Source organism: Carassius auratus, chromosome 7 (assembly GCF_003368295.1).
Source record: "Carassius auratus strain Wakin chromosome 7, ASM336829v1, whole genome shotgun sequence".
In the NCBI taxonomy this organism is placed as follows: Eukaryota; Metazoa; Chordata; class Actinopteri; order Cypriniformes; family Cyprinidae; genus Carassius; species Carassius auratus.
This window is the reverse complement of record NC_039249.1, coordinates 14129261-14154289: the sequence shown is the minus strand read 5'-3', so window position 1 is coordinate 14154289 and position 25029 is coordinate 14129261. Positions and strand designations below refer to the sequence as shown.

General features: G+C 37.7%; 1 protein-coding gene across 28 annotated transcripts in view; it reads left to right on the top strand.

Moving 5' to 3' along the window:
• The window catches only part of madd (MAP-kinase activating death domain), a 63111-nt gene that overhangs the window by 11592 nt on the left and 26490 nt on the right, over positions 1–25029 (top strand). For 15 of the 28 annotated variants that reach the window (XR_003292428.1, XR_003292440.1, XR_003292427.1 and 12 more), the window contains exons 2-18: positions 7026–7237; positions 8125–8402; positions 8978–9293; positions 14961–15270; positions 17128–17259; positions 17343–17456; positions 17581–17661; positions 17991–17999; positions 19186–19242; positions 20849–21021; positions 21602–21837; positions 22513–22672; positions 23243–23346; positions 23450–23646; positions 23740–23993; positions 24113–24252; positions 24658–24756. Coding sequence is in view for 14 of the 28 variants with exons in the window: in XM_026267514.1 (XP_026123299.1) it covers positions 7179–7237; positions 8125–8402; positions 8978–9293; positions 14961–15270; positions 17128–17259; positions 17343–17456; positions 17581–17661; positions 17991–17999; positions 19186–19242; positions 20849–21021; positions 21602–21837; positions 22513–22672; positions 23243–23346; positions 23450–23646; positions 23740–23993; positions 24113–24252; positions 24658–24756 (2719 nt within the window). In the remaining 14 variants the exon portion in view is untranslated. The remainder of the gene's footprint in view (positions 1–7025; positions 7238–8124; positions 8403–8977; positions 9294–14960; positions 15271–17127; positions 17260–17342; positions 17457–17580; positions 17662–17990; positions 18000–19185; positions 19243–20848; positions 21022–21601; positions 21838–22512; positions 22673–23242; positions 23347–23449; positions 23647–23739; positions 23994–24112; positions 24253–24657; positions 24757–25029) is intronic. The other 13 variants (XR_003292435.1, XR_003292438.1, XR_003292439.1 and 10 more) reach the window with 3 other exon arrangements.

Below are 25029 nucleotides of genomic sequence, written 5' to 3'. Positions count from 1 at the left end.
CGATCCGATACCAGCGCAATTTTTTTACATTTATTTATGTTTTTTATAAAATCAATGTAGATTTTCGATACTTCTGTGGGTTGACCTTACTACTACTCTTGGTGTGTTAAACACATTCTGATAAATATAGACAACTTCATTTGAATGAAAAATAACAAATGAAAACAATATATATAATCTATGACAAAAACACTATTATAAACTAGATTAGTGGATAATTCAGCAGCAGAAGTTATTCTAGAAAAATCATGGGTGCACAATAATTTTATAAAAACAATCTGTTCAGTTGTTACATGTTGCTTTACACATTGCACATCTTTGTATTGTTGTAAAATACATTCATGAAAAACATTTTGAATTCTTGAATGCACACAGTTTGAATGCTAAAGGGAGTATGACAGACAGACGGAGCGGGGAGAAGAGTTTACGTCAACTTGACTTAAATATTCATCTATAATTCACAGTAAACTATGGAATGGCTTCAGAACCCTTGAAATATAGTGCACAAAAACATTATGGTGCTTTATAATGTTTTTGTGCCTTTTGTGGGGCTTAACAAAAACACAGAATAGTATACGCACTATATCAGATTTTGATCGGTCTTACCTGACTGAAAATTCCCGTATCAGAGCCAATACAGTTACTGAGTTTCAGATTGATGCATCCCTAGTTCTTTGCAGTCATGCAGTTTAGTTGAGTTTTAACACAATGTTGGGCTCCGATGCATGAAAAACCCTAAACTTCAGTCAGATCCTTTATAGGAGATGAAAGGGTTTTCTCTGAGTGCACTTTTGTGGTTAACCCGATGCAATTGCTCATTTATGATTTGCTAAGGCAAATGTTTTTTCATTTCTGTGGAGAGAAAGAAGCAATTAGCCTTGCTCATTTTCATTTTGCTCATGCTCACTTTATTGGCCAAAGGCTGTTCATTGTCTTTCTGTGTGTATGGTGATTGGGACAGTGTATTGTCTGTTTAAAATAGCCGTCACAGCTGTGCTCATGAAAAGAGGCAGTATTGGTTTCCACGGTGACCGTGTGGAATCTCATTACCCGAGGCTGATTGTAGAGCCATGAGGCAGACACACTATGATTGACAGGGCACGAGATCATGTCACGTTTCCCATAGACACGTAAACGCATAGGTTCCCTGGAGCTGACGAGGTCTGGGATTTGTTCCACGCCAAGTCTATGGGCTAGGCTTCCGTTTAATCAACCACTATAGGGAAATAACGAGAAGTATGACAACGTGCGGTAAATGGAAAACTGTTTGTACTATAAAACAGTGTGAATAATTAAGATAATATTTTTAAATAATATGGTAAGACACACCAGTTTTTAATATCAAGCAATAAAATGAGCTGTAAAAATAGCTGGACACCTATAAGCCAGACCCATAGAATTTACAAATGGCCGCATCTGCTCTTGATGGAAGAAAAAGGTGGATAAAAAAGAAAAAAGGAGCCATAGATATGTTCATTTGTTTAGAAAATAGAGGTAAAATACTTTTATAGTACACAAGTAGGGATATGCTGGTATCCAATTTTCCTGTTGCGATTAATTGCTGATGCTTTTGTCACGGTATATGGTATTATCACGGTATTTAAATTTAGTTTCAGAAAAATGGTCATAATACAGTATAACAGGTTAACTAACTTTTTTTCGTAAAACAAAAATAACTGAACATTTAAATACAATAAAGCAATACAGAAAAATATATAAATTTAAACATTTTACACAGATTAAAGTGCAAAAGAACTATAAAGATCAATAGACATCACTTTACAATAAGATCACATTAGTTAACCTAAGTTAATGCATTAACCATCACAATGAGCAATAGCTACATTTGCTAAGTTATTAATATTTGTTAAAAAATACAAGTCTTAGTTTATGTTAGCTCATTGAATAACACAGTTGCAATTTTCGATTTTAACAACGTGTTATTAAATATTGAAATACAGATTTATGAATGTTCAGAAGAATTTTTAATTGGCAGTTTGTTAACTAATGAATTAACTAATGTTAACTAATGAAGCCCTAACGTAAAGTGTGAATGAACAATAAAGAATCAAAACACTTTCAAACAATATCTAGGGCATGTGAAGTCCAGATAAATTTTTTTTTTTTTTTTAAAATAAATGGCCTATTAAGTCGAAATATTTGGCACTGTGATGAACACCCTACCAAATCCACAAATCTGAATGGCCATTTAAATACGTTTTAAAAAGTAGTGCAGCTGCTTTATTTGTGGGGTCTCTAGGGTAAAGGCTGTATTTTCTGCAGTTTAGCGCCATCTGCTGTCAGAGAGTGAATGTTATTTCATTCAGCGTGTCTCTCATGTGTTCCCCCATGTGCTTCTCATGCGCGCTTGTTTACATCAGAGCGCACACGCATCTTGCAAGCAGCATACAGTAGTGTTGTGCATTTTGAACAGTTGATGGGAATGAAAATGCATTCCAAATTTGGAATAAATTGTAATATATAATTATTCATGGTATTTAGAAGTGCCCACGATAACAATATTGTGCATATTCATTAACCCTGATATATCGCATTACCCAATACTCTCACATGTCTATTCACAAGTTCATCCATCTTCAGTAGTTTGTCTTGGCAGTGAAAGATATGTCCCAGTGCCATTTACAGGGACGTGCTTGTCACTGGCATGTAATTTTATTGTATGGTTAGATTAGTGAAAAGATTAATGTCACAATTAGCTGCAAAAAAAATACTTTAGGTCTAAGGTCTAAATAAATTTCTGAGAATTGAAACATCATTTTTCAACTGGAAATGTAATTGAGCAAGAGTATACAGTTTCAGTATTCCGCTGGGAAAGTACAAAAGTCCTGAAATAATTAAAGTATAATAACTCATGTACTTTACACCCCTGCCCCAGTGCATCCCATAGCTCCTAGAAGCTTCCGCTCCAAGTGCAAGTGATTCATGTTGGATCAGTAGTGAGAGCTATGATTTAAGAAAAGAACAGCATGGAGGTCCTGGTGTCAGATGACCTGGGTGATGCTTAGAGGAAGAAACCGAGGCGTTATTGATGTCTTAGCCACAGACCATCCATCTTCTCACCTCCCTCCCTCTCACCACCTCTTCCTCTCTGAGCTGTTGAGAGTGATGGAGGAAGAGCAGAAAATGCTACTCCAGCAGAAAGAGGAGGCTACTAATCACAGTGTGAATGCTACAGTTCATCTCACACCAGGGATTAATACATCCTTTCAGACAAGGCCAAACTTGCTGATTGGACTAGTCATTCAAAAGCAGTTTGAGTCAAGGTTCAAGATGAATATGTTTCTGGTCTTTCCAGAATTAAAATGTTCCAGAGGATCTGACTGAGTGTAATGGACTTTGAGGATAGCAGCATTTTTCTTCATGTTTTGAGGAATGTTTAATTAATTCTTATGAATTATAGGTTTGACAAGAATATTTACTGTTGCCAGCCACAATAGAGAATAGAGTCATGTTAGTTTCTTTGCACATTTGCAGAAAGGCTGATCTCATAAAACCGATCTCAGGCGCCTGCCGTGAGAGGTTTGCCATGACATGCAGCGACACCGTCTCAGTCTCTGTCCGGCACAGTTTAAATAATTATAATGCTTTAGACAGTGTCACTAAAGTTTATAAATTGCATTTTTTCTTTTTAATTCTTGCCAGTGTTTAAACCATTCAAGGCTTGCACACTTTCCTGGAGACATTGCGATCATTAATACTCACACAAACACACATAATGTCAGCCAGGTTCACTTTATTTTGTTTACAGTGCATATGTGTGTATGTTAACAGATTAAAGTGTTCACACTGCACACACGGTTGCGGTCTGGCAGTGCGTTTAGAAGCGGTGCGTCTGCAGCAGCGCAGAGATCGTTTCCGCACCGAGTCTATTTTTGCTGCATTGCAAGCGCTGAATTAAAGTAACAGCGCATTGTTTGCGTAAATCTGAACATGCATTGACACTAAAATTTAGTAATTATTACACCATAAGTGCATATAATAAAAGTCTACTGTGTTTCACAGCCAACACATAGGCTGTGGTTTTTTGGATAGATTCAAAGGAAAAGAGCATTTTTAGATAAACAAGACAATAATTTTAAAATTCTTAAAGGGATCCCCGTGTAATAAGACATGGATAGCTTAATATAACATAAATGATGTCTCTTATTGAAATATGTAATAGAAAACCCATGAACGATGTATGTTATTTAAAATAAGAAAATCGGCTCACAAAATCAGGCTTGCACTGTTGTAAGCTTTTGTGCAACAATTACACAATTGTAAAAACAAAAATACAGTGCATGATCAAACATTTAAATGAGATAAATATATATTTTTTGAAAAATGCCCCCTCAAATGATTTTTTTTTTTTAAATCCTCCCACAAGAGAGGGATTCGTTTTCAAAATTCATTTTCAAAAATAAAATTCAGGCCCTGAATAAATGTCTAAAAATCTTGATTGGATCATCAATATAAATAATTCTACATGATAAAAAAGAAGACTTTTAAAAGATTGGTATCGGTGATCATATCGGCAGATACTGCTTTCTGTAATCGGATTTAAAGGGCACCTGTTATGCTTTTTACATTTATGTTACCTTTCCTTTAATGTGTTATATAGCTGTTTGTTCATGTAAACAGTCTGCAGAGTTACAAAACACAAAGTCCTTGCCAATAGGAGTTCTCGCCAGCAGAAAACACTTGCCTGAAATGCTTTGTAGTCCTGCCATTATTTACATGACTTAGCTGCATCACTCTGTTACACATTTGCATAATGCGCCTACTGGTTTATCCACCCTCAAAGATCAGCTTGGTAAGTGATGTCGAGGATGCATTGTTTTTTTTGTTTTACTTTTTTTTGTTTTGTTTAGACTTCCAAGACCAACAACTGAGTTATCGTAGATCTAAACTGTTTACAGCTGCTAATGAAACCTCAGGAGCTGAAATCTGTTAAATAAGGTGCGTTTTATTTTCAGGTTGACCAATCACAACAGACTGGAGCCTGCAGACCAATCAGAGTCACAGTGACTAGACGTGCCGCAACAATGTAAAATCTGCACAGAAATTATGTTTTTATTTTGTTTTACTTAAATCATGTAAATGTATTCCAGCAGGCGCCAGGAAAAAAAAATCATGAATTTCGTAAATAAGTTTAAATAGGCTTTTGAATTCTGGGCAGTTGTTTGTCAGATGGAGGGTGCAGGTGTCTGTCTGTGTGTTAGAGCACGATGGAAAACTCTCTGCAGTGCAGAGTATCCAGAAGTTCAGACATGCACTGACCCAGATTTGAACAGACACTGCAAGCAACTGCTTGTGAAAGGCTGTCTGGCTCTCACTTCATAATTCTGTTTACAGCCTTTCAAAACCGTATTTGCTTAGTTAATAGAATATACTCATCCAGAAATGTCTTGCTTGAGTAAGTTGCAGTTTGATACAGATAATAGATACATTCTTCTAATCACAAACATCTAGCAGGTTTACTGAACAGTAGTAGAATTGATAGCATCCCAGCCAATCTAGCTGGATATTATGCAAGGTGTGTTTGTCCTGTGTGAAATTTGAGCATGCTTTCATTTGTATTTACATTGAGGCATGTGCTCATGCATATGAATGCAAGCTTATGAGGAACACAAGTGGGCAATTTGTGTGGTGAGGATACAACTGGGCTCCAATCCCTTTAGCTTATCAGAATGTGTGTGTGTTTACATCTGAAGTTGAGCCTCCAGTCAAGATGTGTTAGTGGAGACTTCAGAAGCTTGGCTTGAACAGTGTACTCTGTTTGACTGTAAAGATTGCTGTCAGAAATATATCAATCATACTCCAGTGGTATGTAGCTGTAACTGAACACTATGCATCCTTTTCAGTGTTTAGTATGGACAGTACATTTATTCTTGAGTGCATAAACGTGCCACTGCAAAATTACTATCAATCCAATACTCAAACAAGTAGTCAGGCACAAAATATTTTTGGAGCATTTCAAGTATTTTGAAGTACTGCTGCACCTTCTGACATATGTGACCAAAACAGCAACAGCAACAACAACAACAAAATATGCCTTTCATGACACCGTGAATAGCATAAAGAATTCAATTACCTAATTACCCAAGTTTAATTACCAATACTTTGTTTCAGCAATATGAAAACTTTAATTTCAGTTTCGGCAACAAAAAACCCCTCCAAAAAACTTAACTTAAAAAGACTAATGCTGAGTACACACCAAAAGATTTTTTACATCTTATAAGATTTTCAAAATGTGATAGACCACAAACATGAGGATAAACAATCCTAGATTTAACCGTTTTGCTCCTTTAGTGTGTGGTGTGCCATGATTTGACAAACACAGCACACCACACACAAACAGATTTTCACTGGGAACACAGGAAATCTCGCGAAATCTCGCGAGACTTCAGAATAAGCATGGTGGATGATATGCAGGAAGAAATTACAATGATAGCATTTGGAATGATTTTCACATAAAGATTCATGGGGAAAAAAAGAAAAGGGTTTGGGTGAAGTCGTGGAGACAGCGGGGACAGATCTTACATCACTCTTTAAGAACGTGATAATTCACTTTCTGATTGGATATTGTTTTGTTTCACGTGATAATCTCCAGAGCGTGCGCGCGTTTGTCCTCGGGGTTCTTCCCACACATCAGAATTTCTGTTTTTCATGGATTGAGAACCATCAAGATAATCAGGACAGAGCTAGGATTGTCGGAAGGGGGGAAATTAGCCCAAAATCAACCCAATTATCTTTTGGTGTGTACCCAAAATTCATTGCTGAAGAAGACACACGTCCTCCTTACAAAACTTCCCTCTTTGAGGATGCCATTGTAATATTGCAAATATAAAAATAACAACTGAAAACTTCTTATTGAGATCCCCAATTGAGATTGTGTTGGGTCCCGTGGGTCCCCAATATATTTTTTGCAGGTCTCTACTTTGTGGTAGTGCAGAAGGTTTAATTTCACTGCAGAGCATTTGCTTTGTGATGGATTACTTCTATTTGCTGTTACTCTTTCACAGGCCCCATTCCTACACACCATATACTGCAATGACTGGCCACTGCCTGCCTCGATCATCCAACTCCTAGTTGTGCTGCACCTGATTGGACGACTGCCTGCCTGAGAGCTGATGGTTGCTCAGTTGCCATGACTTAGAGACACTCCTGATACAGAGATGGAGAAAAAGAAACTGTGTCCCCGCCTCCTGGACTACCTAGTGGTAGTTGGAGCAAGGTAAGGGAGATTGTTGAATGCTATGTGGGCGTGCTTGTGTCTATAGGGCTCAGACATAGGTTCTATAGGTGCTTAAGTAAATTGTTGTCAGGAGAATTGAATCACTGATTGTGTGTTTTGTTTGTATGTGACCTGTGCAGGTGTATTCATTCCAAGCATCCAGCCTCAGGTGTACGCTGTCAGTTAATGTTAAATGGGATTGTATGTTATCATGATGAAGTCTGGAGTAGTGTTGACATCAGATCACAATACAATGAATAACAAAAGATGGATCTTGGGAAATATGTTTGTGGAGCAGCCCTTTTCAAACTTCGGGGTTCCCCACTCCCATAACCCTTTGTTTTCCAAACTGGTGTTTGTAAGGGAGCTGCAAGGAGTTTGTGAAATTGTTATAGAAATACTGAACTGAACTATTAAACCAGTTACATCTTGAATTATAGACCATTTATAATTAGAACGAGGTCATTTAGTAAATAATAGAAACATTCCAGAAGTGAGAATACAAAGATGTTGTAAAATTATTTTCATTTCATGGCTAAGCTGAATTTTCTACAGCCATCATTCCAGTCTTAAGTGTCACATGAATCTTAATATCAATGTTGAAAACAGTTGTGCTGCTTAATAGTTTTGTAGAAACCTACAAACTTTTTCAGGATTCTGTGATGAATAAAAATATTAATATAACAGTATTTATTTGAAATATAAATCTTTTGTGAACAAAAGTATAGTTAATATAGTTAATAAAAGTATTAGTTAAAAAAAACATTCCCCAAACTTTTGAACAGTAGTGTATATATATAATATGCATAAAAGAACAGGCGCTGGGGCTGAGAAAAGCCAGAGATCTGTCTTCCTGTCTCTCACTACAGTCTTTTTCTCTTAACCAGGCAACCCAGCAGTGACAGCGTGGCACAAACACCTCAGCTGCTGAGGCGCTATCCACTGGAGGACCACAATGACTTCCCTCTGCCCCCTGACGTCGTCTTCTTCTGCCAGCCTGAGGGCTGCTTGAGCATCCGCCAGCGCCGGGTCAGTCTTCGTGACGACACCTCTTTCGTCTTCACTCTTACCGACAAAGACTCAGGTATCACTCGCTACGGAATCTGCCTCAACTTTTACCGCTCTTTCCAGAAGGGCCACCACCGCCCACGATCTGAAGGAAAAGGTGAGAGGTCATTTTGGAGCAGTTATATGTTGCAGAACCATTTTCACGTATAACATGTAATATCACGGAATTCGCAAAAAATGTTGATGAATGCATCAAAAGTATTGTGATATGCAGTAGTGTCTGTGAACAGTAATCTGCAAAAAGACTGCTGTTTAAGTATGAAGTCTTGATGTTCTGCATGTGTCTGTTAATGTAGTACATTTAAATGGTATTTTAAAAGAGTTAAAGTTTAAGTTAAAGTTGTTTGCATTTAACTGATTACCACTGCTTTTGAAAATAAATGTGTATTAAATCATAAAAACTGAATTAAATTTTTATATATATATATATATATATATATATATATATATATATATATATATATATATATATATATATATATATATATATATATATATATATATATATATATATATTATTATTATTATTTTTTTTAATTGAGCAATAGATTATTTAAATATTAAAGTTTTTTTAATAACGTCGGTTAGACATCTGTTCTGATTATTAAAGTTTTATTGAAATTGAATACTTATAGCTGTAATAATTTCTCCTTAATATTTTTCTTTATACAGGAGAAAAGGCTCCTCATACAGAGGAGAAATCGGACCCTTCCACATTGACTCTTCCAGGGGAATCTGCGCTGCCCCCTGCAGGAGATGGGACTTTGCCACCAGGCGAGCCAGGCAGCAGTGGAAAGTCTCCACGATCCAAACGCAGTGGTCGACTGGCACCACAGAACCGGAACAGCACGTTAACCTCTCTGTGCATTCTGAGCCACTACCCCTTCTTTTCTACATTCAGAGAGTGTCTGTACATCCTCAAGCGCATGGTGGACTGCTGTAGCCAGCGGCTCAACCAGAGACCCGCTGCTGCCAAGTCCACACAGCGGTGAGAACAGCCTTCTTTTTGCTTTTCTGTGAAGTATGCACATATGTAATGTTACCCTAAGATTCAGCAAGATAATACTTGTGCAGGGAAGTGATGCCTAATGACTGCAATGTATTGCAATATCTTACAGTAGACGTGTAAGCGTCAAACACTGTGGTGCTGCCAGAAGATGCTAACTGGCAACATTCTGCCTCTCTGTTTACAAATGCTGCTAGTATCTCCATTTTTATTTCTTGCTTTGAGTTAATTCACACACATACAAAAAAAATTATATTCTAGTGATGCAATGAATTATTATTTTTTTAAAGTCATACACTGAAGAAAATAAAACATCTCTGATCTCACTCATCATCATACATGCTTTCAAACCTGGCATGTCTTGATATATGTGAGAGAACTGATTCAAATGTTTGTGGTGATATTACACTGAAACAAACAAATAGCTATTGACATCTTGCAACATGAATATGAGTAGACAATGAGGATATTCTAATTTTGGGGGTGTATTAGGTCTTTAAATATGTTACTCTGTCAATGCCAAGAGGGTTTGACATTGTTAGTGTCGTGGCTGTGATTAAATTGACAAGTGACAAGGTGCTGATGATTTTATAAAAGGAAGTCACAAGTGGAAGGATGTGTGATGGTGCTTGTGACTTAGAGAGAACGACGAGCGAGAAGGAAGTAGTGTGAAGAAGCGATTACATGTGACAGGGTCTGGGATAGTGTGAAGGAGAGAAGGGTTGTGCAAGTGGCCTTGCAGTGCGGTGCTCCACACAGGAGAGCTTTTAAGATCTTCTTCACATATCACAGTGGTAACGGTTACTACATCCTTCAGTGTATATTGTTAAACAGTCTGTACGATATCACTCTGTTGCAGATCAATAAGCATTGAGTAGAAAGTATTTTTTCTCTGTGATTTCCTCAGCCGAGTCTATTCTTGCGTAACCTAGCAACCACATCCACCATGAGCCACAGTTGCATTTGCAGGCCTCAATTTGTTTGCAGCTGAATTGCCCTGCCAAGCCCCTTTTATTTGCTTGAAGTGTGGAGAATAATTTATCCAGCATAGCAGCTTGTGTCGAGTGTTCAGATCTGCAGTAGTTCACATATTCCATGTAGATGCTATGTTGCTCATTCAGCTGGATTTCAGTCGTCTCCATTTCAAACTGAACTGCTAGATTTACTTTGCTAGGTTTTAGTCCACAGTTAGCTGTATTTGGTGTTAGTCCATAATTAGCTAGTTAAACATTGTGTAGACTAGAGTGTAGAGCTTTTTGTAGAGATGAGGAGGTGATACTATGAATAAAAATGTACTTTGGCTTGCTCATTTAAATGTTGTTCTTTTTATTCATAAAGGAATAGTTGACCTCAAAATGTAAATGTTTGGGTCATCCAAAATGAACATGCATTAGTTTCTTCATTGGAACAGATTTGGAGAAATGTAGCATTTCTTTACTTACTGATCATTGGATCCTCTGCAGTGAATGGGTGCCATCAGAATGAGAGTTCAAACAGCTGATAAAAAAAAAATCACACTAATCCACAGGCAATACAACTCCAGTCCATTAAATGTGTTTTGTTTACAATAAATAAATCCATCAATAAAACATTTTTAACTTCAAACTGATGAGTCCATTATGCTTTTTTCCTGTTGTCTACAAAGATCAAAATCCACCGACAAATATGTTTAAAACAGTTTTAGACATGTTATTACTTGTAAACGGTGCTTCATCTGTGTGGATTTTTCTTTTGATTTAGTCTAGATTACTTTTTCATTGGAGAAAGCAATTTTATGGATTATGGACTTGAGCCAGTCTAAAGTTGAAAAAGTCTTGATTGATAGTTTTTTTTTTTTTTCAAACATGCAGCTTGTGGATTATTGTGATGTTTTAGTCAGCTGTTTAAACTCTCATTCTGATGGCACCCATTCACTGCAGAGGATCCATTGGTAATGGTAATGGATTGCAACAAGTTTTTGGGTAAACTATTACTTTAAAGGGTCAAAAATGAAAATTATGTCATTATTAACTCACCCTTATGCTGTTCCAAACATATAAGGCCTCCTTTTATCTTCGGAACACAGTTTAAGATATTTTAGATTTAGTCTGAGAGCTCTCAGTCCCTCCATTGAAACTGTGTGTACGGTATACTGTCCATGTCCAGAAAGGTAAGAAAAACATCATCAAAGTAGCCTAGTCCATGTGACATCAGAGGGTCAGTTGGAATTTTTTGAAGCATCGAAAATACATTTTGGTCCAAAAATAGCAAAAGCGACGACTTTATTCAGCATTGTCTTCTCTTCCGTGTCTATTGTGAGAAAGAGTTCATATCAAAGCATATTTTTGGACGAACTAACCCTTTAATGTACTGATACAGAATCAGAGTGTCCCTGTGTTTAAACTCCTTTTGATCATGCAGTCAACATAAAGCATGAATTTGTTTATATTCATAGAACGAGTCAAACTTCGCTTTTAGCTGTTGTAAATATTAATAAACTTTGGCTTGCCAACAATAAACAGCCTTCAATTTGGCTAATGGACTGTTATTTGATCAACGCATTCTTTTGTCATGCTTAAGTACACTCTAAATTATTGTTTTAATTAGTGCGCCTACCTACTTGGCAGCCTCAAACATATATGACCTTATGTCACATTACATTGAAAATTTCAAATATAAATGACTCCGATAAAATGAGATAATGTTCCGTGTGTTTATGTGCCTTTTCAGTGAATGTGTCTTTTAAAGGCCATTTCTGACTCAGTCACCTTGTTCTCGCAGTACTGCAGTGACCTTGGCTTTACCCACATTTGTGGTCTTTCAGTATGCACGACTCAACCTTGTAATGATAAACCATCATGCGTCATACTGCTCTCAGCTGGGCTATTCTGTGGGAGAATAACCATATGTCAGTAGACTGGCCTAATGGACAAACCAGAAATCAGTTTTCACTTAAACCACTACAGCAACTAAGTTTCACATTTGATGTCCACATTTAATGAAACGCAGGACACCCGTGGTCATGGATAGCCAGGAAGTTTGAGGAAATTGTGGTTTCCAGGATTAAAGAATATACACAGTAAATATATTCATAATTCAAAACAGTTCTATTTCAAGTGAATGCTGTACTTTTGAACTTTCTATTAATGAAAAAGAATCCTAAAAATGTTTTATCACTCAATACAAATGCACAGTGGTTTTTAACACGTAACACGTTTTAAAACTTAAAAATCTTACCAATCCTCAAACTTTTGAAGAGTAGTGCATGTTTCAGTTTATTTTTTTGTAGATTTTGGAAGACAGGAAGGAATATAAAAGCATGGAACTTCAGATGCAGGAATCCTGAATACCATAAACTATTTTGCATATTATAATATTAGATTAGCATCATCACTTTTCATTGCGCAGCTGTGGTTGGCTAGACTAGAGAGTCGATATTCATTAGCATTTGTGTCCCTTAACAGGCCTGTGTTAATATGCAACAATTTAACTACATGTATGCAGCAACAGCACAATTAATGAAGATGTCTCAGTGGGTTTGCCGATACAAATTGATTGATTGATTGTAGAAGGAAAAAGACAGGTAGAGTGCGAGAGAACAAAACACTTTAAGAGCTGGAGCGAGTGCGTGGAGCTGGTGGAGACAGGCTGGATGACAGATTGAGGCCACTGACTGTTCTCAGAGAGCAGCTGAGAGAAGTGGGAGTTCTCAGATGAACCAGTTATGACTTACTGCAGCACCTCTACTCAGCCCACACAGCCATAGTCTGGCCTGTCTGGATCTTAGACGCTTAGCTTGTATATTTCAGCTCCAGTGAATTGATATGAACCGTTATGTAGGCCAAAATGATCGACTTGAAAAGCCTTGACAAAATTAAACCATTATTATAAGCAAAATGAAAATAATTTGTGGTCTTCATTGATTATTGCAAGTTACTTCAATGCTATCAACTCTTTTGACTTGAAGCCCCACCATTTTCCAACACAATATTTAAAATACAAACTGAAATATTTAATGTTAAATAGTTTTAAGCCGTCCTGCTACCTCCTTGCTAAGCCCTCCTGGTTTTGAGAACCACTACTGTAATGCATTCAAGGCAAGAAGTCATTATGATTTATGCTGATATTATCCAAAACCCCTTTTTGACTAGGGAGCATCTAAAGTTTCTGAGGGCACTGTACTATTTTTTTAGAACTGGTTTGGACATTATACTTGATACCAGTGATTCTCTGTTGAGTTATACTGAGAGTATTATTGAGAATAAAGCTGATTCTGATTCTGATTCTGTGAAAATATTCCCCAGACAATTACAGAATTGCCACCAGCTCCTTGAATGATTGAAAAGGCAAGATGGATCCATGGATTTGTGATGTTTATTTCTGACCTTACCAATCTTGTACGGTCCAATTTCCCAGACAAACTAGAGATTGCTGTATGTGAAAATCCCAGAAGATTAGCTGGCTCTTGAGATACTCAGACCACTCTGTTATTATCATCCTATGGTTCAAGTCATGTGTAGAAAACATTCCTTCATAGAGTTTTCATAGAGTAAGGACACAATTTGTACACTTTGTACACCACACTATACTGTAAAACACACATCATATATGTGACCCTGGACCACGAAATCAGTCTTAAGTCTCTTGGGTACATTTTTAGCAATAGCCAAAAAAACATTGTATGGGTCAAAAATATAATTTTTTCTTTTATGCCAAAAATCATTAAGATATTGAGTTAAGATCATGTTCCATGAAGATATTTTGTAAATTTCCTACCGTAAGTATGTCAAAACTTAATTTTTCATTAGTAATATGCATTGCTAAGAACTTAATTTGGACAACTTTAAAGGTGATTTTCTCAATAATTTGATTTTTTTGCACTCTTGGATTCCTGATTTTCAAATAGTATAATATTTTATAATAGTATAATACAAATAATATTTTCAAATCTTGGCCAAATATTGCCCTATCCTAACTAATCATACATCAATGGAAAGATCATTTATACAGCTTTCAGATTCACAAGATGCTTAAGACTGATTTTTGTGGTCCAGGGTCACATATATAATTATTAAATTAAAGCATAGTATTTTGATTTGATAGTTTTATTTTGACTAACCGTGCAGCAATATTTTCTTCCTCATTCTAATGTTTGGTTTGCATAATTCAGCCAGTTGAACATAAGGTAATTATGCATTGATTTGCTGATGCAAGAATGACCGATTAGATATTTGCATTAAGAATGAGAATATATGGTAATGCAAACAGTAAGTGACCACTTTTGTGTATGTTATGCTGTAGTCTAGTGCTTGTAGAGCTTTTGAACCGTGTGCCTGGTCACTGCTGTTTCGTTTTGCTTCAAGTGATTAGTAGTTTAATCCTGAACAGTAGAAGCCAGCTGCCACTGTTTTTGTGCTATTTCTGTTTTCTGTGTAGATGCTAGAATAAATCATTTAGACTAAGGCAATACCTGAATGTACTGGACAGTTAAAAAACTAGTTAATGAACAATTAAATGTTAAATAATTTCAAGGAATGAAACAGAACTGAGGAGCAGCATGAACAAAGACAAAACAATGGAAAGAGAGCTTGTCATACTTGTTCCTTTGAACCCGAACCCTGATCCTGATCAAACACTTTAAATGTGTATTTGTGTATTTCTCTCCCTCAGGGACACAATGTGGCGTGTGTTCACAGGGGCTCTCTCCGTCGAGGAAAAGGAAAAGGGCAGTCAGGTGCTTCAGGACCTGAGGGAGATCGAGTCATGGGTGTATCGGCTGCTGCGCTCCCCTGTGCCTGTTGCTGGTCAGCGACGTGTTGATGTGGAAGTGCTCCCCCATGACCTGCAGCCTGCCCTGACCTTTGCCCTTCCAGACCCTTCCCGCTTCAGCATTGTAGACTTCCCCCTCCACCTGCCCCTGGAGCTGCTGGGAGTTGATGCTTGTCTGCAGGTCCTGGCCTGCATTCTGCTGGAGCACAAGGTATGGATGGCCAGAGGAACACAACCAAATCTCTATCAGATGACAGAGACCCATAGATTACTATAATTGTGTACTGTTTTTATGGTACACCAACTTATGTCAAAGAACATGGTGCCACCACAGTTAATGTACAGAAATACAATATGCATCTGTATCATAATGCATCTGTGATGTGGTGATGCTTACATTTACCTCACTGTATAAGGATGCATTATTTACCAGTACCATATGAGACCCTGGACCACAAAACCTTTTTTGAAACTGTGATTTTATTGATGTATAGTTTTTTTAGGATAGGATAATATTTGGCCGAGATATTTGAAACCATTTTGAAAGTCTGGAATCTAAGAGTGCAAAAAAAATCAAAATGTTGATTAAAATCTCCTTTAAAGTTGTCCAAATGAAGTCCTTAGCAATACATGTTACTAACCAAAAATTAGGTTTTGATATATTTACAGTAGGAAATTTACAAAATATCTTTATGGAACATGATCTTTACTTAATAATCTAATGATTTTCAATTTAATATACCTGTGCTACATATGACTGGCTTTGTGCTCCAGGGTCATGTATCAGTTATTGGCCAATTTAATTAAAGGGATAGTTCACCCAAAAATGAAAATTCTGGCTGCTGGTTTCTTGGGTCAACATAATCACACGCATGCTCCTCTCGTGAATGTGTTGAAGACTGACATTAAAGAGAAGAAATTGTTGAAGAGTGCTGTATTCAAGCATGTTAACATAAAGTTAAGTGAAAGGAAAAAGTGTTGAAGAAAAAGATGCACAACCAACCGAGAGAACCGCAGCCTTATGAGGATTGTCAAGCAAACTAGATTCAAGAATTTTAAAAAGCATCACAAGGAATGGACTGAGGCTGGGTTCAAGCCATACAGACGTATCAAGGAATTTGGCTACAGTTGTACAGTCGTATTCCTCTTGTTAAGCCACTCCTGAACTACAGACAACGTCAGAGGCGTCTTACCTGGGCTAAGGAGAAGAAGAACTGGACTGTTGACTAGTGGTCCAAATCTTCTTTTCAGATGAGAGCTGGTTTTGTATTTCATTTGGAAACCAAGGTTCTAGAGTCTGGAGGAAGGGTGGAGAAGCTTATAGCCCAAGTTGCTTGAAGTCCAGTGTTAAGTTTCCACAGTCTGTGATGATTCGCGGTGAAATGTCATCTGCTTGTGTTGGTTTATTGTGTTTTTTGAAAAACAAAGTCACTGCCTTGTTTACCAAGAAATCTTGGAGCACTTCATGCTTCCTTCTGCTGACCAGCAGGATTTGGCACCTGCCCACACTGCCAAAAGCACCAGAAGTTGGTTAAATGACCATGGTGTTGGTGTGTTTGACTGGCCAGCAAACTCACCAGATCTGAACCCCACAGATAATCTACACCTGAGAATCTATGGGCTATTGTCAAGAGGAAAATGAGAAACAAGAGACCAAACAATGCAGATGAGCTGAAGGCCACTGTCAAAGAAACCTGGGCTTCCATACCACCTCAGCAGTGCCACAAACCGATCACCTCCATGCCACGCTGAATTGAAGCAGTAATTAAAAAGGAACCAAAAGGAACCCTTACTAAGTATTGAGTACATGTACAGTAAATGAACATACTTTTCGGAGGGCCAACAATTCACAATATTTTTTTTTAAAGAACCAAAGACCTGCACTGCTTCAGTCTGTGTGCATTGAATTTATTAAATACACAATTTGAGTTGAATTACTGAAATAAATGAACTTTTCCACAACATTCTAATTTATTATGATGCACCTGTATGTATAGATTTTATAATTTGATCATGATCATTTTGTCCAGTGACCGGGAGACTTACTCTCACCCTCTGCTGTGTGTAGGTGGTATTGCAGTCTCGAGATTATAACGCTCTCTCAATGAGCGTCATGGCATTTGTTGCAATGATTTACCCCCTTGAGTACATGTTTCCTGTCATTCCACTGTTGCCCACCTGCATGGCCTCCGCAGAACAGGTACCACAATGTCTTTTTTGACCAGTTGGTGTATAAATAATGAAGCTCTCTTGATTTGTCACACACATATCTTATTTTTCTAGCTCCTGCTAGCACCTACTCCATATGTCATTGGTGTGCCTGCCAGTTTCTTCCTGTACAAGTCTGATTTTAAGATGCCTGATGATGTTTGGTTAGTGGATCTGGACTGCAATAAGGTATATCAATCTGTAACTACCCAGACAGGGGCTTGTAGATTCTACCATTCTGTAAAGCCTTTAACAATGAATTATGTATATACTATAGTGGTCTTATGTTGCTTCTATATCTTTATCAATGTAGGTCATTGCTCCAAGCAACGCAGAATTTCTCCCTCCCCTTCCTGAACCTGAGGCCTCTGAGCTGAAGAAACATTTAAAGCAGGTAAGCGAACCAGATGGTCCTTTTTCTCTGAGGAGCCCTACCATTAGCTCTGAATAGGAATTGGATACTAACTGGATTCTAGAAGAAATGCATAGTAATTATATTGTCTTCTAACAGCTGCTGTAAACATGGCCAAGTCTAATTGCATTTAAACCTAGGAGATGGCTGGCAATGCAAAGAGATTTTTTAAACCCTGTCATTTGAAATTAAATACAGATATTAAATTTGACATTTTCTGATGTTTCTGGGGTTTATGTTGACGGATTCATATTTTATATGATCACATATGTATTGTAATCACTGTATATTCTCCCCTTTTTTTGTTCCAGCTCTTGGAGGTAATAAGTTTTGAGTTTCCCTATCTATAGAATCAATAATGGTTCTAGTTATCTCGCTTAACCCTTTACAATCCCACATAGTCCCTTATCTAGAGTTTCTGACCTGATTCTGGCACCTCTGAGCTTAATCAAACCCCATTCATATAAACCGTGTGTTGTCATTAATCATTGTCATATACTGACCAACTCTGTCCTTCCTCATTTCTTTTTAATAGAGATGCATTTAATTTGGTCACAGTCTGTTGTTTTTGTTTTTGCTGGTCTGCAACAGAATTTCTCAGCCAAATTGATTTACCTTTTTTTTTCATCTTGCATCCAACGTAATTATCATGCTGTCATTGTAATAAGTCAAGCCAAAATAGTCAATACACTGAATCATCAGTTGTGTCTCACAGACCATGAGTCATGAATCTTCATTCACCATTATGAATCATCATGAGTCAGGTTCTCATCTTCAGATCATTATTGTTCGAAAAGCTGATTTAGATTGAAGGTCATCTTTTTCAGTGGTCTATAGATGTTAATTATTGCCCTATCATTCATGAACCACACAAAGTAGCTCAAGAGCTCTATGAGCCAATATGGAAATCATACTTTTCTTGTGACTGTCATTCAGTTCTGTTTCTCACTCAGTTTAGCTTTAGATTTTAAGTAAATGTTATGTAACATCCATACTGTCAAAATGAAATCAACATTTACTCTGTTCATTCCTTAATGCACATTCATAGGAACAAAATGTCATAATATATCTCAATAGAATGTCATTTCTTTTTGGGTAACCAAAAAGAACAACTTGTTTCACTTTTTGTTTGTTGAAAATCCTGTTTCACTCTGAAAAGCATCACATTAAAATGTGAGGTTGAGAATGTCATTTTATGTTGACTAGCACCTACCAAACAATGTTTGCAGTCAAATTTTGAGATTTGTACACATTCTTCAATGGCAAGTTTGTGTGAGATCTGCTTCCCTTTCCAACTGATAACCCACTGATTTTCCTGAGATCGGTGTGTTTTATGTCCTGTGTGCACTCATACTGTCCAGTTCATGGTGTGTTTTGTCTTCGCTCTGTGTGATTTCTCCCCATCCTTGAATTGTCTCCACTCATGTTTGGTCACATGATTTCCCAATCTTTCTCAGTAACAGGCAGTCATGTGACATTTCCTCCATGTTTTCTTGTGTCCTTCAGTGTCTGGTAAGATTGACTGTGATAACCCAAAAGCAGATCTTCGCCTCTGATTCCAAGGTTCACAAATCTTTGCATTTTGACTGTGCACGGAAAAATAATCTCTCCCCACTTCATTAACACCTGTAGCCCTACACTCTCTGTATACTTAACAAATACTGAAGCCATACACATACTTTTTTATTCCACACACACTTGTGACTCTGTTTGCCTCCATTGCCCCTAACTCTTTGCACTCTTCCCTCCCTGCAATGAAGGCCCTACATAGCCCATTTTAACTCATAGCACTATGTTTGGCTTGAGCATGTTTCATTGCAACATCTCACTTACATTATGCTCATAACCCAAAGCAAAAAATCATCGTAAGCAGCTGGAGGAGATTATGTGATTGGTTTGGTGCCGGCCAAATGGCGTGGCGAGACCAGGGTCTGATGGAATGCCAGCTGAGAGGCATTGAGTGAGCAATGGCAGAATTCCCAGAGTGCTTTGTTAATGGCTCTATGTGACGCACCCTTCCCTCTAACATTTTGACTATTAAATCTTTGATGCAACACCGTCGGTTCAGGCAATAGCGTTCTCTTATCCCCATGTTACTTTTTCTGTATTTTAAAGGGATAGTTACCCAGAAATGAAAATTCTGTCATCGGCTACTCACCCTTATATTGTTCCACATCCATAAGACATCCATCACTTCTCTTCGAAAAACAAATGACATTCGAAGACATTTGTAATGGAAGCTGAGAGATTTCTTTCCCTCCACTGAAAGTCCATTTGTGATCCAGGACCACAAAATAAGGGTCAGGTTTTTGAAACAGAGATTTTTACATAATCTGAAAACTGATTGGTAAATATTTGGCCGAGATACAGCTATTTGAAAGTCTGAGGATGCAAAAAAATTAAACATTGATAAAATCTCCTTTAAAGTTGTCCAAATGAAGTCCTTAGCAATGCATATTACAAATTAAAAAATTAAGTTTTGATAAATTTATAGTAGGAAATATACAAAATATCTTCATGGAGCATGATCTTTACTTAATATCCTAATGATTTTTGGCATAAAAGAAAAATCAATAATTTTGACCCATACAGTGTTGGCTATTGCTACAAATATACCCGTGCTACTTATGTCCAAGTTCACATTTGACCAAAACATTGACAATAAAGACATTGTACTGTAAATGTAATCCATGTTAATCTTCAAAAGAGACATAATGACTTTATATGATGATTTATATTAGATTTATTTATATGATTCATCTATCAACACTGACATAGATCTCATTAAATATCGTAAACCAAAGCTCAAATGTACTTGTTTACTGTGCGTGAACCATTCAGGGTTTGTTCACGGTTGAGCTTCAGCTTACCATAAACCAAAATCAAGGCATGTAAATTCTGACAGAATTAAAATTTTTGGGTGAACTATCCCCTAAATCTAATCACAAGCAATCTTGTATGAATAAAAATAGTGACTGATTTTAACTTTGCAATTCATTCGATTTTTAGTAACTGTAAGCCTCCAGTGTGAGACATGATTGCCTGAGGCGATAGTGCTCTTACATCAGTCTCTCCTGTCAGGATTCATTGTTAAATTGATCTTTCCTGTATCCATCTTCCTCCTCCACTTCTCTCTCTCTTGCTCTGTGTCATCGACTCCTCTGTGCAGGCTCTGGCTAGCATGAGTCTGAACACACAGCCTATTCTAAACCTGGAGAAGTTTCAGGATGGACAAGAGATGTCTTTATTGCCCCCTGGTCGTGACAAAGCCTCCCCTTCCTCCACTGAGTTCAACCCACTCATATATGGCAATGATGTGGACTCAGTTGATGTTGCCACAAGGTATGATAACATATAGCATACTGTATCTAACTGTATCAAATGTGACATGAATTAGTGGCTGGTAGAGTTGCAAGATTAATAGAACATGATTTCGGTGTAATTTGAAGTACCAGATGGAGCTAAAAATAATGCTTCTTTCTAAACATATGGAAGACCTGGTCATAATGTTTGCTTGTAGGCTTCCATGAGTTTCTAAACAATCAATGGGTCTCATTCAACGTGTATACATGCAGATTTGTGTGTGATATCTGCATACAATTGCTTTTATGAAAAAACGGGTTTGGGCATGTTTTATGCACATTTCTGTCCTTGGGTGTGCTGTCCCTCATTTGGAATACTTCAAATCCATCAACATTAGAATAAGGTTAAAAACAAATTGTAAATCAAATGTTTTTTATTTTCCTGTATGTATGAATATAAATAGTCCACACAATAATTAGCAAATAAGACCTGCTGCATTTGTTAGTGGTCCAGAAAACAGTATTTGAACCAAGCCTAAAAAAGATACTAATATTTGTACCATTTTGCCATATAACGTACATAATAGAAATGTTAATTTTTTTTTAATTTTGCTCCTTAGGGTGGCGATGGTGAGGTTCTTCAACTCTCCAAATGTGCTGCAAGGGTTCCAGATGCACACTCGCACTCTGCGGCTCTTCCCCCGTCCTGTGGTGGCATTCCAGGCCACGTCTTTCCTGGCCTCTAGGCCGCGGCGGAATGGATTCACCGAAAAGCTCTCCCACACCCAGGCAGTGGAGTACTATGGAGAGTGGGCTCTCAGCCCCACCAACCTGGCTTTCCAAAGGATTCATAACAGTGAGAGACACAGATTCACAGATTCCCCCCCCCCCCCCCCCCCCAGATTAGACTGTCACAGTTCGCCCCCTAGTTCATATGGGATGACTTCTCAAATAGTTATCAATTTCAATTTGTGAAGACACTGACAGTAAGAGAATTGAACCTGTTTTTATTGACCATGGTTAGCATAAATGAATAATGTATGAATAGTTGCCCATAAAAATGATGGCCAACACTTTTAGAAGGGACATATTATGGGTTACTAAAATGCCCTGTTCTGGAGAACTATCAGTTGTTTATGAAAATTAGAGATTATAGTTTATTCTCACCTTGTGTAAATAAATCATATCTGTTCAGAAGGTCACACATTATATATTTGCACAAGTTACAGTATTTACATATAGTATTTATATATATATATGTGTGTGCATGTGTGTGTGTGTGTGTGTGTGTGTGTGTGTGTGTGTACAGTAGATATAGTGCAAAACTAAAATCAAGTCTGATATCTGCAGATGGTGAGAACTCCACTCAGCCCACTCTTCAGTTGTGACTTCCAGTCTGTATGCTGTTTGTTGCATTTTAAATGCAGCTTTACTCTTACCTGCATGTAGTTTCACTATGAAGAGTGTCCATTATGTTTTTCCCATTTTGTATGTAGCCAGTAATTATACTGTGTGTGTGTGTGTGTTTCAGATGTGTATGACCCCTCTCTAATAGGCGATAAGCCTAAGTGGTATGCCCACCAGTTACAGCCAGTATTCTACCGTGTGTACGATGGGAACTCTCATCTGGCAGAGGCGCTGAGTGGACCCCTGCAGGATGAGACAATTGATTCAGACCCAACAGATGACAGGTTAAAAAACACCCAATACACACTCATCCTTGCATACTTTGTACTCACTAACACGCATACAGTAGACCTTTATTCACGTTTACCTAAACTCATTCTTTTTTTACATATACATGCACGAAGTCTGGATTATAATTTTATTTTTTCAAGAATTTAGATGATTAAATAATTTTATTCAGCAAGCATATGTTTTCAGCTGTTTAGAAATGAAAGTAAAGAAGACTGTTAGTAGTGTTAGTAGTGTAGTGTTACAGAAGTTTTCTATTGAAAAAAAAAGCTGTTATTGTGAACTTTCTGTATGTCAAAGAATCCTGTTTTCAACATTTATTATTAGTTATTGAACCCTGGGGTAATGGCTGCTGAAAATTCAGTTTTGCCATCATAAAATTACATTTTAAAATAGAAAAGGTTTATTTTTAAATCAAAATAATCTAAAACCATTGCTGTTTGTCACTATTTGTAGTCAAATAAATGAAGGCTTGGTGAGCATAAGACTTCTTCTTTCGAAAAGACTTCTTCTTTTTTTTGTTATTGTCTATTTAAAACTATATTATTTGTTGCTGTTTATTTCAGTGGCAGTGACAGTGAAGCATACGATGACTCCAGCTCTTCCTACTCGTCTCTTGGAGACTTTGTGAATGAGATGATCAAAGGGGAAATACAAGGGGACACCCCAAGTTAGCTTCTCCTTTTTTAATCACTTTCCTGACAATAGATTCTTCTTCTTACCTCTTCTCACCAATAATGGCTTCATAATCGTTATGTTTACACTCTTTCTAGATGTTGACACCCTGACCCATGCTGCGCTGGAAGACGTGAATGAGGTAGAGATTCATGACTTCCAAGAGTATAAGGGGGACAACGGTGACCCAGATCCAGAAGGCCCCCTGGAAGCAGCGGACAGCCAGCCACTGCGCTCCAGCTCCAGCACGACGGCCAGTTCCAGCCCCAGTACAGTCATACAGGGAGTCAACCATGTCAGTCCCCAAACTACATGTGTACATCTGAAGCTAGAAGTAAGCATAATGAGCTGTGATCTGTAAAGTGTGTGTGTTTGTTTGTTTGTGTAGGAACAGAAGGAACCCGCTGAGGTGGAGGCGACAGCAGGCATAACCCTCCCTAACTCTGTCCCAGGATTGGGAGCTCCACCTTTTACAAGACCCACCCCTGATCCGGTCCCTGTTGACCCATCCAATAAAAGGCGAGACTATGATAACCCCTATTTTGAGCCCCAGTATGGCTTCCCTTCAGAGGAGGATACTGAAGCAGATGAGCAGGAGGAGAGTTACACACCGCGATTCAACCAGAATCTCAATGGCAACAAGTATGTACTTGGAGATAATCCTACACAAGCACTCAGAATCTATATATCTGCTGCACAGACCAGCTCTCAACATCCTCTCCTTGAATTGTGTGTGTGTGTGTGTGTGTGTGTGTGTTTAGACCGTCTCGTCCATTGAGACCCAGCAGCCTGAAGCTACCGGGTGAATCTGATGGAGAGGGGGACTCCAGAAATAGCTCTCCGAACTCCACCATCTCCAACAACAGCACCGATGGCTTCGGGGGACTCATGTCCTTCGCCAGTGAGTGGCCAGCTTAACATAACCTCTATTCATTCCTTAGTAGCCTATGCTCACGTTGCAAATTTGGACATAAAAATATTGGAAACACAAATGAATGTTTGAATATGTTTGCTTGACAAAAGAGAATAACGCTAACAGGATTGAGAAATACTAGAAGGTTACATTGCATTCTTTCAACTTTAATATTTGTTAACACACTACCGTTCAAAAGTATAGGATCAGTACTTTAAATAAATAATAAAAATTTTTAATAAAAAAAAAAAAAAAAAAAAAACAGTAAACAAATTATTTTCATTTAACACTAAAATTGCCCCTTGTGAGATTAATAAAGTTGTTAACTTAAACAGTGTCACCCAGAATTGTGTGTTCCCTGTTGTACGTCTCACTTTAATCGTATGTGTGCAGGTAACCTGTATAAAAACCATGGCACCAGTTTCAGTCTGTCCAGTCTGGCTCTGCCTAATAAAGCTCGAGAGAAGAACACGCCATTCCCCAGCCTCAAAGGTACACACATCCCCCCAGATCTCTCCATGCGACCTTCTCGCTCATCCACTCATTTCACCCCTTCTCATTTTTCCAGTTTAGTCCAGTTATCTTCTATTCTTCTTCTATTTCTTCCTCTCCTTCTCTCCAATTGCTTCCCTCATCTTTCCTTTCCCTGCCTTCTTCTTTTTTTAACTCTGGCTTTACGAAGGCAGTGTGACTAATAGTTGAATCACTCCAATTAGATTGAACTTGTTATAAAACATCCATTGAATTTAAGTAATTTAAGGGTCA